Genomic DNA, 14,747 nt, shown 5'->3' on the forward strand with positions numbered 1-14,747 from the left:
ACTGTTTTTTTAATTGTGCTTTGCAATTACTTTCGAAAAATTATTGAAAAATGTTAAAAGCCTGATACACTCACCCAAATTTCAGAGAAATCTACAACACACAAAAAGCGTAGGTATCTGAAGCACCACACATGAAGCATGTTGTCATATTCGAACCAGGTTACTGCAGGCACCGCTAAACAGCACCAGGCGCCTTTCATAGCTAGGCCTCAACGTCTAAATTACAACATAACCTGCGAAAAACAATTATTTTCAATTTGGTTGAACGTATGCATGTGCAAAAGCTGTTTTTGAAAAATTTTAAACACAACGGAAGTGGCACTGTACAAAAAGCAAGTATTGGTTGACTGTCTAGGGTATGGTTAACAAATTTTAATTATTCATGTAAACTTTTTTTAAAATAGTGATATATATAGGGTTGTTAATGCAGAAGTATATTGTACTGGCGATACCTTTTCAGTAATGGTTTTGGCATCGGCAGTGGCAGGCAATAATTTTGATGCCGAGTGCCGAACTTGATGTCATGTTGCCGATATTTTTTGGACAGAGCAAATCCATACTCGATACCAATGCATTTGAACGTGGACATGATTCTATTTTAAATAAATCATTGAATGTTAAATTTCATACCACATTTCACAATGAATTATTAAAATATAAAAAGCCTTGAATGTAGCGGAAACGAATGCCTGTCTGCATCTAATAACCGCAGTTCTGATTGGAATATTAATGAACACTCGACGATCATTCGACCGATCGTGGCTAATGGATGCGATGGACTCAATGAATGATAACAAATTGCTAAAATGTAACTGCTGCAACTATTGCTACCGTTACTACTTTTGTGCTGCTAGTTTACTATTATTACTATTTTTGATATATTTTTAAAAAAATTTTGTCCGCTCTTGCGTACCATGGTAATTACTTTGGGAGCTTTTATTTGCCGCAGTGTTTTGTGATCTACTTGGGATCTTTGGGATGTTATTTTGTTTAACCCTTAAACACCGAAGAAAAAAAAACAACGTTGAAGTCGTTATGGGTCGAATCGACCCACGGTACATAAAAATCGTTTTTTTGCCACAAAAAATTAATAAAAATATTCTTAATTACAAACAAATTAAATTTAGCAATAACTTTAAACAATAAGTTATTAAAAATTTAAAAAATTACTTTTAAAACGTTAAAGATTTAAATACTTAAATTTCCTTTTTGCGGCAGGATATGTTAAACTTGTTTATATCAACCATACATTTTTCTTTCTGTATCAAATTAAAAATAAATGTGATTATATCTCGTCGCGTTTTTGCTCAAGAAGCTTTAGATATTATCCTTGATGATGATGATGAAAAAAGTGGAATTAAAAGTCTGGGTAGCCTCCCTGATGCTGAATATAAAAATAATGAAAATGTAGATTCAATGTCCAGTCCATCAACATCAATCAGGTCTGTTGAATATGACTTAGAAGAGAAATTTCATGCTGGAAAGTTTGCAGATGAGGAAAAAAATGGAAATAACAGAAATGATGATGACATCCTGGCTTGTAATTTTTGTGAGGATGATTCTAAAAGTGGTTCATGTTTGATGACAACTGATATGGAAAGGCATATATATGAATGTATTGATTCCGTAATTGAAGGGATTTGTGGAGCAATATTAAGTGCAGACGGCACTGTGTGGAATTCTAAGCCTTATTTGACTGGGAGAAGACAGTCTGTGAATGTAATGAGAGCAGCTGGAGGACTGAGTGTTTACGGACGTCGTCATTGCACCAATACTGCTCTCTCTATTTGGCAGATTTCCATGGACAATTCTCTGATCGATATAATTGTTGATTGTACTAACGACAAAGCTTCTAGTTTGGGTGCCAATTTTGTTACGAACAGAGAGGAAATCAACACTTTCATAGGTGTAAATATTTTAGTTTGGGTATATAAAGGGAAAGGAGAACCCGTGCGTGCACTTTGGTCAAAGTCAGAAGGCCGACAATGCATCAGACAATTTATGTCAAGGACTAGATTTGAAGAAAGGACAAAATTTATTAGATTTGATTTTACTAGCAGCCGAAGTACTCGACGTAAACTATCAAAGTTTGCACCGATGGGTGTGGTGTTTGACATATGGCAAGAGAATCTTGGAAAACCATTTATTCCATATGAGTATGTAACCGTAGATGAAACACTTGTACCATTTAAAGGCCGCTGCAGTTTCAAACAATATATGCCTTCCAAACCTGCAAAATATGGCTTGAAGTTTTGGTGTTTATGTGATGCCAAAACCGACTACTGCTTGAAAATGAAACCGTATTTAGGCACAGATAATGGTGCAGTGCGGGCAAAAAATTTAAGAAAGCAAGTAGTGTTAGATTTGACGGAGAACTTAGACATTGGCAGAACCGTTGTTATGGACAATTTTTTTACATCTTTGGAACTACTACGTGAGATACAAAATCGTAATTTGGGAGTCATTGGAACCTTTCGTAAAAATCGGAGAGAACTGCCACCAGAATTTGTAAAGAAAAATAGCAAAGGTGGCACCTCTTTATTTGATTTTTTACCTGAAGCAACCCTAGTTTCTTATGCACCAAAAAACACAAAAGAGTAGTTTTACTGTCAAGTGAGCACAGTAACGAAGAAATAGATGACCAAAGTAAAAAAACAGAAATAATATTAGTTTACAACAAAGGTAAAGAAGGAGTTGATCATTTGGATCAAATGTGCGCAATGTACACTACTCGAAAGCGAACCTTTCGTTGGCCAAAATGTGTTTTTCAACACATGGTGGACGTCACTGCATATAATTCATTCATCCTTTAACAAGAAGTAACTGGACATAAAAACAGAAGGCAATTTTTAAAAAGTTTGGGAGCAGAATTATGCGGTGGGGAAATTGATGACGATGGAAATATAAAGTTGATCCAATCTCAGTTAGCACCTGAATGTCAATCATCTATTAAATCTGGAAAACGGTTGAGATGTAGAAAATGCGTTTCAAACAAAACGGTCCAACGTTGCAACAAATGTTTGAATCCATTATGCATCAACTGTGTCAATTACCAATGTCATGACTGTTAATTTTATATAAATTTGATACTTGAATATAATAAAATGTTTATTTTATGTAAATTTGGTGTTTAAAATCAATAAAATGTTCAATATTATAATATCGTTTAAATTTTATTCACATGGGTCATTTCGACCCATGCGGTCGCGAACGTAAACACACATTTTTGGAAGACTGTTTTTATATACAAGATATCTGATTATTTAAAATCAAGCTACATTTATGAAAAGCTTATAAAAAATTAGACAAAGTCAAAAAATTTAAAATTGTTAGATTAAAAAATAAGCAAAATATGATTTTTTAAAAAGTGTGCATGGGTCGAAAAGACCTATGTTGGTGTTTAAGGGTTAAATTTGGTACTATGTTCATAATATTGAATATTAAAATTGGAAGAATGTAACAATTCGCAACTGTTGCACAAGATTATGATGAAGCCAGCGCACAGCAGGAAACTTTCAGAAATATCTCTGGTCAACGATGGCGAGGTTGAAGACAAATTGATTCAAGGTCGCTTATAATTGTTATAAATATAACCTGTCATCAGTTAGTTGAATGTTGTTTTTGTACACACTCATGTTTAACTTTTGCTTTTTGTACACGTCGTTTAATTTTTATTTGAGTGTTGTTAAATTTGAAAGTGTATTTTGTGCAGACATTTATGTTAAAGTCATAACGATGGCGAATTAATTATTCAAAATTATTTTTCATTTTCGCTTTAGATATGCGAATAGCTTTCGCAACGTTTGATCACGATGGAGATGGCTTGATCAGCACGTCGGAGACTCAGTTCACGATGGCCTCCATTGGATTCAAACCAAAACCAGAAGATGTTGCTCAAATATTCAAGGCAGTCGATAAAAATGGAGATGGTTTTTTGAGTTTTGAAGAATTTAAGGAAGCCATGCTGAATTACGAGGAGCTGACGGAGAAGAAGGTCTTCCTGCCTCCACCAGTGCCCGGTCCAGATGATACAGACAACATTCCGGCCTCCTACTTCCACATCATACTCGAAGGCAAGGATGACATTTTGAGTGGGACTGGCGTCATCGATAGCGATATAAATTATCCAGTGTCAAATCTTATTAGCGGAGAAGACGAAGAGGATGAGGAAGAGTTAGAATACTTTGGCGAAAATCAACAACAGTTCATGAAAGAAGCTTTCAAAATATTTGACAAAGATAAGGATGGCTTTCTAAGCGAAAAAGACCTGAGGTATTTATTGAATGAATTATTATCATTTTATTTCCCAAGATAAATTTTAGCATTTTTCTTGATGTTACAAAATATTTAAACACGTACACATGTGTTGCCTGCATCTTTTTCAAAGGTTCACCATGTGGCACCTTGGATTGGAATTGAGTCATGAGGATGCGCAGGCGATGCTGAAAGCACTTGGCATCAAACCCGGGGAAAAGATTTCCTTTGACGGTTGGCCAATTTGTTCAACCGACGGCGACGAATTCATTTGTTTCGTCTGTTGTATTGCGTGTGCGTGTGTATGTGCATATGCAAGAGTACATGGTTAAAAACGATAGCCACCAAAATTTACCATTTATTCCCTGCTCGCGCTGTGTAATGATGGTTTGTGGGTTTCGCAGAGAAGGGCATTTGGCAACATTCTTAAGAATACAAAAAGAATAAGTTTTTGTAAAATTATGGAAATATATTGTTTAATATAAATTATGTCATTAGGGTTGCCTAAAATTCCAACGATTGTGGTGCCAACAGTGTCAACAAAAAACTGTGTGATCTTGTCAACCGGGCAGAAAGTTTCAATGCAGACAGGGACAAAAATTTTCGTATCATTATTCAAGTCCTTATATTCGTTATCCTTAAAATTAGCCGCTTTTAAAGCAGCTTATTTTAATTCTGTGGATGTGTAACTAATATATCTTTCTGCGAATTTGTGAGAGAACGCAACGTCCCAGGTCAGAAAAAGTCCTTGAGACCTTAGAACTGTTAAAAAAAATTGTCAACGAGCGTGAATTTATCTCCAACATTCAATGATGATTTCAAATTTTTAGAGTCTACGTTCGTGACCGAGGTGTTACCATTGCGACCACTCAATGACTTTCAATGACCTCAAATATTCGGAACCTTTCACTTTTCCCCAGTGCCTGACAAATGTGCCATCTTGTCTGAGCTTGAAATATTTGGAACAAACGTGACAACGGGTTACAAAGGGTGGGTTTAATACAGAACTTTGACTTGACATAAATGCAGACAAATCAGGTGCTGTAACTATATATATATATATATATAAATATTCTGCGTTTGAACAAAATAAATGTATTATTGCAAAAGAAAAAAATTGATAAACGAGGAAAAATTAATGGTTGAAAAGATAATTATAAAATTATACGTGGCTATTGTGATAAATATGCATATGCAAGTGTATGTGCGTGTGTATGTGCATATGCATGTGTGTAAGTGTATTTGTGTGTGTGTGTGTATGTGCTTGTGCATGTGTTTAAGTGTGAGTCTATGCGTATAAGTGTATGTGTTTGCCCATTTGAAGTTACTGGAATAAAAAATATTTGGATTACCCAGTTAATGAACTTTCAACTATTATTTATTAAAATAGTTTTAAAATAAATTTTGCAGTATTTAGGAACATGTGGTTCGGAAGAACGGATCGAAGTTTAGAAGTAATCCATTTTTATACAAAATTTATTAATCTTGAAAATCGTAAAAAACAAACAAACGAACGAACGAACAAATTTATTTAGCAGTGGACAATCTTTTTTCGAAGGTCACATTGAGAATTTATTATATACATGTGAGCACAAATATTTAAAAAAGTTTTACAACCAATTTTTTGAAAACGTCAAAAAAATATTCAAAAGAGATACTTTTGAGATCGCGGTTTACAGTTAAACGTATTAAATTAAGTGGCGAAAAAACGGAAAAACCTCCCAAAAAGCAAATTTTTCCACACGGGAAACTGAAATACAAGAAATGTTTGCGGGCTGCCTAAAATGAATTTGCGAGCCACAATTTGCTCACCTCTTGATCATAAGTTGAAGATCATTCCTAATTACATTTTGAGTTTTGTTTCATTTTATCATCTAAAATAATCATAAATTTTCTATGCGCCCCCAAAAGAACATATGTTTGAAAAGCGCCCTCGTAAAGAGTTTAAGTCATAGACCAAGCATGATTCGTTAGTGGGTCGTTTCTTATTAATTTGAAATAAAAAAAAAATTTTTATAAATTAATATTTCATTTTATAAATTTATTCATAAAGTTATAAACTATTTATTATACAATTATTTATAAACAACTTTTCATGATAAATTATATTATTAAAAATCAATATTACAGCGGACCAATTCGATCTCTCGCCTTCTGATGTCGACTGGGACATGGCCCAGGAATTACAATGCCATGTGGATCAGAAAAAACACTATCAAGGTTTTTTTGTCTTATGAGTTTACAATAGATCAAAAACTTGAATTTATTTTAAAAATTGATAGCTTGAATATATCTTTGAATAACAAAAAATTCCATTAAAATTTTACAGATTTACTAAACTACGTTTTTCAAGAGTTTAGCGAGGAACTAAATGAAGTAATTTTGCTTTAAATCGCACTATAGACAAATATTTATAAAATGAATTTATTACAAGAATTCAAAAAATGTATTATTAAATTTAGAAATATAAAGAATCGAGTCGCGTGCGTAACGAAAAAAATATGCTTCCGATCTTATCGGAGTCTCAAGAATACGCCATGGAAGGTAACGATTTTGATATTTACTATCGAAAGTTAAGCAAATTTTTAAGCTACTAACAAAACTATTTCATCAACAATGCTAAAAAATATATATTATATTTTTAAAAAACTTTTCAGAAGAAAATGAAAATGAATCAAAGTCTAAACATTCTTCTATTGATAAAGATTTACCGAAAGAAAATTATATAATAAAAAAATCGCCAAAAAAAGATTTTACAAAAACAGATGAAATCAAATCATATACTCCTGATAGCAACATTGATTTTATATTTTCAAAAGCAAATTTGATTAACGAAACTCTTGACGTTTCAACGCGAAATAAAACGCCCTCACTCGCTGCACCAACCGGTCAAAGCACTGAAAATTACAAAGAAAAAGTTTTAGTTATCACCAAAAGAATCACACCGTCTATAAAACAATGTAAAACAATATCCAAAGAAATGTTCAAAACAATAAACGAGAGCGCAGCAGTTATTAACGATGAAAATAAAACAATAAACTCGGATAGAAACAGCTCTGAAGTCGTTTGGCCAGAAATGATTAAACATCAAGCTACTTTGTACGACATGCCAATAGTTGTTTCAATCAGCCAGTCGTTTGATTCAGATGTACATTCTCTCAGTTCAAGCAGAAACAATATTTACGAAACAATTCCAGCAAATACGATTTCGCCCAAAATTTCAACAAATTTTACAACAGCGTTTGACTCTAACTCTAGTTCGGCGTTTGAAAAGATGAAATCAGCTAGAAGAACCGAGTTTCTCAATTTATCAAGAATGACAAACAATGATAGAAGGCATCAAACTCAAACCTACCAGCCTTTTGTGTTGGATCCAAAATTAAACCAATACAGTGCAAAGACGACAGAATTTTCACTTAGCCCATTATATGATATCCCTTACGCACCGTTCCTTGAACCAAAAAGCAGTTTAAACGTTGAAAGCACGTCGTCATCTTCGTGTTCTGTGAAAAGTCATTTTATTACAACTACAAATCCTTTTTCTGAAACTTTGCGAAATTTATCAACATCAACAACACCAACTAAAATTTCATGCTTACCAACAAATAATTATCTGACAACTTTTCAAAATAAATTACCAAATTCAAATGTTTTGAAATCACCAGTTCTTTCTACTGGGAGTACATCTATCGATGAAAAGCTGCAAACTGGCACTGTCTTTTCTGATCTTAACAAATCTTCTTTTAATTCATACACGGAATCTGAAAAATATCCTTTTTCAAAAAAATATTCCACTAAACCAAATGCCGAAATTGTAAATAACAAAAATTCAAAAATGAATCCTAATCGCGAAAAAGTCGACAGCACTTCACAAATATTTCCGAAATCAGCAGCATCGTATATTTCTAGTGCTACTAACATTAAAATATTTGCATCAGATGAAAAACTGCAGCCTTGTTTTTCACCAGTATCCAAACTTGCAAAAGTTACATTTCCATTTGATTCAGGTACGATAAATCCATCCATCAATGCAACCACATCACCTACAAATTTTCAAACGCTTAAGCCTCCAGAAAAATCAATTTTAATAAAAACAACAGCTTCTTCAAGTGTGGGTCAAACAAAATCAGTAAATTTCAAACTTTCAATCGAAAATGAAGTTAAAATAAATAAAGGCAATTTCCAAAATAAAAACCCAGAACAATCTCAGTTTTATAGTTCAAAAACTGTAACCGACGAATATAACGCATTCGATACAAATCGACGCGGACTCTTGAAACAATCAAAAGCTTTCGAAAATAAGTCATTCACTGATAAGTCTCCTAAAACAGCATTGAACGATGTCGAAAATGCAAAAACATTGTCAGCTGCCGAAATGTTTGACCTGCTTACCAAACAAACTAAAGAAAAATTCGCAGCAGAATGTAAGCAAAAACTTCAACCTGAAAGCAACAAATTTGAGCAAAAAGATGTTGAAGGGAACAGTACACTGACTTTACTTACAATACGCCACTCTTTTAGCAGTGAAGATGCAAAAGAAAAAGGATCATCAAACACGGTTTTTGGAAGAATTGATCGATCATTTTCACCCATCAACATAAGCCAGACTAAATATTTGCCAAAAACGTATAGTCCAACAGTTGACACTTCTGCTAAACTTTCAAGCACTTTTACTATGTCTAATTCCAGAATATTGTCTCATTTTAAAGTAGTGGCTCCATCTTTAAGTGATCATATAAATTCCAAAATAATTCCAGTAGCTCATAGTTTTGAAAAATCAACGGCTACAGATAGTCAAGCTGAGGGTCATATCCACGACAGTACAATCTATCGCAATCATCCATATCCATTTAAAATAGACCCTATCCTGGATCAAATTACACCTACAACGAGGACAAACCAAGAAAATCGATTTTCGTCTGCCACACAAGACATAGCCCAAAAAATGAACAAAGTGAGTCATTTTGAAGGAGTCATTATTCCGCGAAACCGGAATTCTAATGATGCCAACAAAGCAACATCATTTATAAAACTTGAAAGGTACAGCTGGAAAGATGACGATATAACACCAGGTCCTTCAACAACATTCATTCAGCATGAAAGCACCAATGTCAAAGAAGACGACAAAACGATAAGACAATCAAATATTAAAATGAAAACCGCCACTATAGAAGGCCAGGATAATTTAACATTAAGTCAACGCATTGCCAGCGCTAGTGTAAGACCGGCGTGTTCCAGCGTAGAAAAACATATAAAAGAAGGTCAGAAAGTTGTGGTGACTCGCCTAGATGTTGCAAGGGGTGAAAATGTTTTGACATCGGATATGGTCATGGACACTTACAAACTGTACAAAGAGCCTTCCTCGACTTCACAAACCACAGCTATGAAATGGAATGCCGTGAGGCGGATGACGCAACACATGTTTACTGATGCTCAGGGAAATAGGCATTTCTTTTTTAGTAATTTATTGCAGTTACATTCAAATAAAAAATCTAATTATATATCAGTCTTATTATATAATATATATTTACTTTTGCGCATATTTAACTATGAAAACTGTGTGAAAATCAAAGTTAAACATTTATTTTTATGCTCAACAAACTAGTTGGATCATTGTTTCCCAGAAGATCCTGCTTCAAGTCGACAGATTACACTTGGAAGGCTTTCAAGGTTAGTTATAAAAATAGTTCAAACGTTCGCACTGGTTTAATGACTGTAAAATGAGTCCTGGTTAAATATATTAATATCATCGGTGCTCTTTGAATGAAACTTGTCCTTTGACGCCCATATACAAAAAAGTAAAAAATTTATTTATATTATATTTATATTAATTTATTTTTAGTTTTTAAAACAGTATTTTATGTTAATTCAATTTTTTTTAGCTAGCAGCTGTAATTTATTATGAGTGCTCAGTGTTCTTGTTAGTGAAAACAAAACGATTGAAGCGATCAAATCTTCAATTTATTAAAGCAAAAATTAGTCTTCTTTCAAGCATTTGTTTTTTAAAAATCGGGTTCAAGAAAAATAATTTTCATTAAAATTTTGTTGAAATATTACTTTGAACCAAGCCTCACCCTCATAAAAAAAATTGTCAGACAATTTTTTATATATAATAATATTAATATAATATAAATTATAATACATAGTGTTCAAGACGTTCTTTAACTCTTGATCCTTGAAAAAACTAAAAACCTTTAGTAGGCTTTAAAGCCTTTTTTAATCAATGACTAACCTAGTGTTTAGGTTGTTATTATAAAAATAAGTTAATATTAAATTTGAAATATATATTATTATATTAATTATTAATATATTCAAATAAAAAATAGGATATTGTTATTAATTGATATAAATTGAAGGTCGTAAAACGTAAACCAGGTATTTGATAAGAACCTGGATGGATACGTAAGTTTGTTCGAATTATGTAAAACCTTTAAAGACCTCGGTATGAAGAAAACCACATTTGAATTGTGCAACATCATGGACGAAACCGATTCAAACAGGGATGGCATGATAGATTACTTTGGTATCATGTTAACATGATAATTTGTTAATTACGATCTTATTTTCTACCATAATATCATTATATGACATTTTGTATTTTTTATATTAATTTTTACGATTACTTAGATTTAAAAATTTTTTTCGATTAATGTTAGAATTCGCTCGTATGTTCAAGAGAAGCACCTACGAGTTTTGTGCGAAAAGGGCAAGTAAAGATTCTTGTTATAAATTTAAAAATTTCTTTATTTAATGTATGTAGAAACAAAATTTGTATTTTATTGCCTTACTCACGCACCTTTTGGTGGTAACACTTTTCATAATGACTATTAAAACTATTTTCATATGACTTAATGTGGAACGGAACTACACATAAATCCACGGTTAAAAACGAGTTGACAAAATACGAGAAAGTAGATTTGACAAAATACGAGAAAGTAGATAATTGTAATTAAGTTCCTTCAAGTCTGATAGATACGCCCAAGAGTAAAACTTGGAAGTTTGGTGTGATAGATAAATGTTTACAGCTAAATACTGCGGCACTTTTGTTAGAATTATTAACTTATTATAAGGTTTCTCGTTATTTCGATATTTTCTTAGCATAAAATTTGCACTAAGAACTTTATAAGATTTGTATACGTGAGAATGAAATAATGTTTTCCACATTGTTTATAAATGACAGGCGGCAGAACTTTATGAGGTACATTCTTCCGCCAGGCACGACCATGAAGGTTATTTTTAATATCAATTTCTTAATAACACCGAAAAAGTTATAATTTTATATTAGCCTTCTTTTGTTGTGATCATCGGCGCAATCATCCTTTCAAAATAAATCATTTATTGTCATAATAATTTCACTTTCATCACTTTCGTAATTATCATCAGTCTTAGCATCGTAACTTAGTTACAAACGTTTTGCCTTTTGCGCAGATCTCTTAGTTCGCAACAAGTACAAGTACTTGAGCAGCAAATGCAGTAACGCAAGTGAAAGCAGCTGGGTGGAACAACTGAGAACTGTCTTTAAAATGACCGACACCGACTCTTCTGGAAAGGCCAGATTGTTTGATCTGAACAAAAATTTAAAGTCCATAACAGGCGATAAGAGCAAATATCTTGGTTACGATTTGTTCCAGGGATCTCTTGCCAGGGATGCCAGGAAAGTAAGCTTTGAAGGTCTGTATCAAAGCGAGCTCTTCCTTTACTTGCATTCAATTGCATACGTTAAACTTAAATTAACAATAAATGTTTAACTTATGCAAGCAATTATAAAATAACACTTGCAAAAATTTTAATTCAACTAATGTAATATTTGATAGAACAAAGTTATAGAATAGAATTTATTAATTTTTTTTTAAAGAGTTTTACAAGATGATGTTTGAACATCAGAGAGAGAAAATGAATAAACAACCCATCAAATTAAACCGATGTTAATAAATAATCGACATCACAGTTTATAGATTTTATTTCATTCTTGTAGCATCAATTTTAATTTTTATATCTCAAGATAAAAATAATGAAACGGCTTGCTTTAACGGGTTTGAATTTGAACGTTAAACTCATTCAAAGGACATTGCAACTGTTACGTTGTGTTCTGTATCACATCTACCTATTGTTCGTGCATTGCTCAATTGATATATATATATATATATATTTATATATATTTATATATATATACATACATACATATATACATACATACAATGAACGAAAACTCAAGAGCTAAGACATAAGACTGTTTACGAGCAGCATTATATGAAGCTGTGACACAAAGATGCACTTGATGAATTTGTTAGCATGGATCATTTACGAGATACATTACATGCAACACGCAGACAATCTGACGCCCAAATGAGCTTGGTTTGACTTCATGGTGCTGCAAATATAAAGTCGATTAAAAATTTATATAAACAAATACGTTGTTTCGAGTGAAATCACTTTGTAGACAATTATCCATCCACTTTCTTACACCTATCCTGTCAATCCATTTGAAATCAAAAGTCCTATTTTTTTGAATTGAAACAAAAACAAATGAAGTTTTTAAATTTATATTAACATAACAAGAAGCTATTTAGTCAGATTTACAATTTTGTCATAAACGTTCAAAATTAGTGAAAGAAAAACTAATAAAAGCAAACAAATAATTTCTGTTAATTTTAAAAGTAAAAAACTTATCGTCCAGCAAAAAATACGAAAGGTAACCGCTAAAGGTAAACAAATTTACTTTCTTTCATTTCATAGCTGACTGAAAAAAATTGAGGGGAAGTGTGATTGCTGATCCGTACACGTGTTAGAATTCAAACCACATTAAAATACACATGAGTTAATATATGTTAATATCAAGATATCATGAACGTTCATTAGATGGTTAGAAAGCACCGAAAACATTAGGAGATTTTTAAAGCGAGTGCGACGTAACTTAGCTTCGTTTGAACGAAATGCTAACACTAATGTTTCTAAAGCTAGTTTCTGGTAAAAGGCAGATCGTATCAAATAATGTATGTATGTGCACACGTACATTATCTATTTATGTCTATGGCTGCATGCATTTGTGAACTTGTGTGCGTGCATACGTGCGTGTGAAGGCATTTATTCGCCATCCCACGCTAAGGCCTTTTGATTTCAAAGTTAACTTAATTAAACGGATAAATAAAATTATTAATCGTCAATATATAAATAAAAATAAATATATTATCGAAATACACGGGTCAATAATTTATATGTACAGTTAAAATGAATTTTTGTGATTTATATATATATATATATATATATTTATATATCTATATATATATATAATAGATTTATATATATATGTATATATATATATATATATACGTATAGCTTATAATTCCTTACAGATATATTAATTAGACGAACAAACGATGAAGAACTTAAAAAGGGATGAATGATGATGACGACGATGAAAAATGTTGCATATTCAACCGCTATAAGCAATAAGGCAACAATCCTATAACAACAACAAAACAACAATGGTGAAAACAACCATTTTTGAAACAATAACAAAATTATTATTATTACATTAGAATTGTTATTTATTATTATCATCGTTTAATAGATTGTTTGTTCACAAGACCATTTTAGATTGCATGAATGATGACGTGCGGTTGAAAACAGTCGAAAAGTATTGTTGCTACGCAAACTTCAGTGTAACGATTAGGCAGTTGCTGCTGCAGTTGGTTCATCTAGGTAAGTGTTATCTGCTGCTAATGTAGAACGTTTACGATGCTGTGCATGTGATGAAAAGTACATTTGAGGATACGAATTCAGATAATAAATGACAGATCTCTTGTTTGGTTGGATGAAAACTATAACAAAAAATTAAAAAAATATGAACAAAATGAAAACAAAAAAAATTGCTATAACATTTCATTTGACATTTTGGCAAAAATTAACTGACGAAACATCCCAACCACTAAAAGATGTGAGGATTATCGAGAAATTCTTGAACACACTATTGCAGAGCGCAGCCTACATTCCTCAACCGTTCAACCTTCCATCCAACTAACTCAATCCTAATCATTTGTTCGCCGGTTTAATTCAAATCCTTACCTTTCCATCATTTATACCCAACTGTTGTGAAGGCGTTTGTGCCTCTAAGTGAAAACAAGACAGTAAAAAAGTACAAAAAAAATATCAGTTACAAATTAAACAATCTACCAATAAATAGTTAAAACAAATGTACAAATAGAAAAAAATGCATGCACGTGCTTGTGTGTGTGTGTGTGTGTACGTGTAGATATGTGTGTGTATGCATGAATGGCTATGGCATTTGTAATAAATTAAGAAATGATGTGTATATATATATATACTATATATACATATATATGTATATCATTATGTGTCTGTAAAAATGAAAAAAAATGAAACAATGGAACATAGAACAGTCTTTTGAAGACTTGAAGGACAAGTGATCAAACATCAGGAAAGTCATTTCTTCTCGGAACCTGGCAAAATAAATATCGTTGGTCAGTTTAGTC

General features: G+C 32.3%; 2 protein-coding genes across 2 annotated transcripts; both read left to right on the top strand.

Moving 5' to 3' along the window:
- Positions 1-3,778: 3,778 nt before the first annotated feature.
- HELRODRAFT_65716 (hypothetical protein) lies at positions 3,779-4,586 on the top strand (the record flags this gene model as incomplete). Its single annotated transcript, XM_009021069.1, has 3 exons — positions 3,779-3,994; positions 4,205-4,272; positions 4,388-4,586. Coding segments are annotated over 3 exons (483 nt in total), but the record flags the coding sequence as incomplete, so codon positions are not given.
- A 6,519-nt stretch (positions 4,587-11,105) lies between these two features.
- On the top strand, positions 11,106-14,275 carry HELRODRAFT_161108 (hypothetical protein; the record flags this gene model as incomplete). Its single annotated transcript, XM_009021070.1, has 4 exons — positions 11,106-11,189; positions 11,435-11,483; positions 11,683-11,925; positions 14,190-14,275. The coding sequence occupies 4 exons, from the start codon at positions 11,106-11,108 to the stop codon at positions 14,273-14,275; spliced, it is 462 nt and encodes a 153-aa protein (XP_009019318.1).
- Between the last annotated feature and the right edge of the window lie 472 nt (positions 14,276-14,747).

This window comes from Helobdella robusta (genome assembly GCF_000326865.2).
Source record: "Helobdella robusta unplaced genomic scaffold HELROscaffold_3, whole genome shotgun sequence".
In the NCBI taxonomy this organism is placed as follows: Eukaryota; Metazoa; Annelida; class Clitellata; order Rhynchobdellida; family Glossiphoniidae; genus Helobdella; species Helobdella robusta.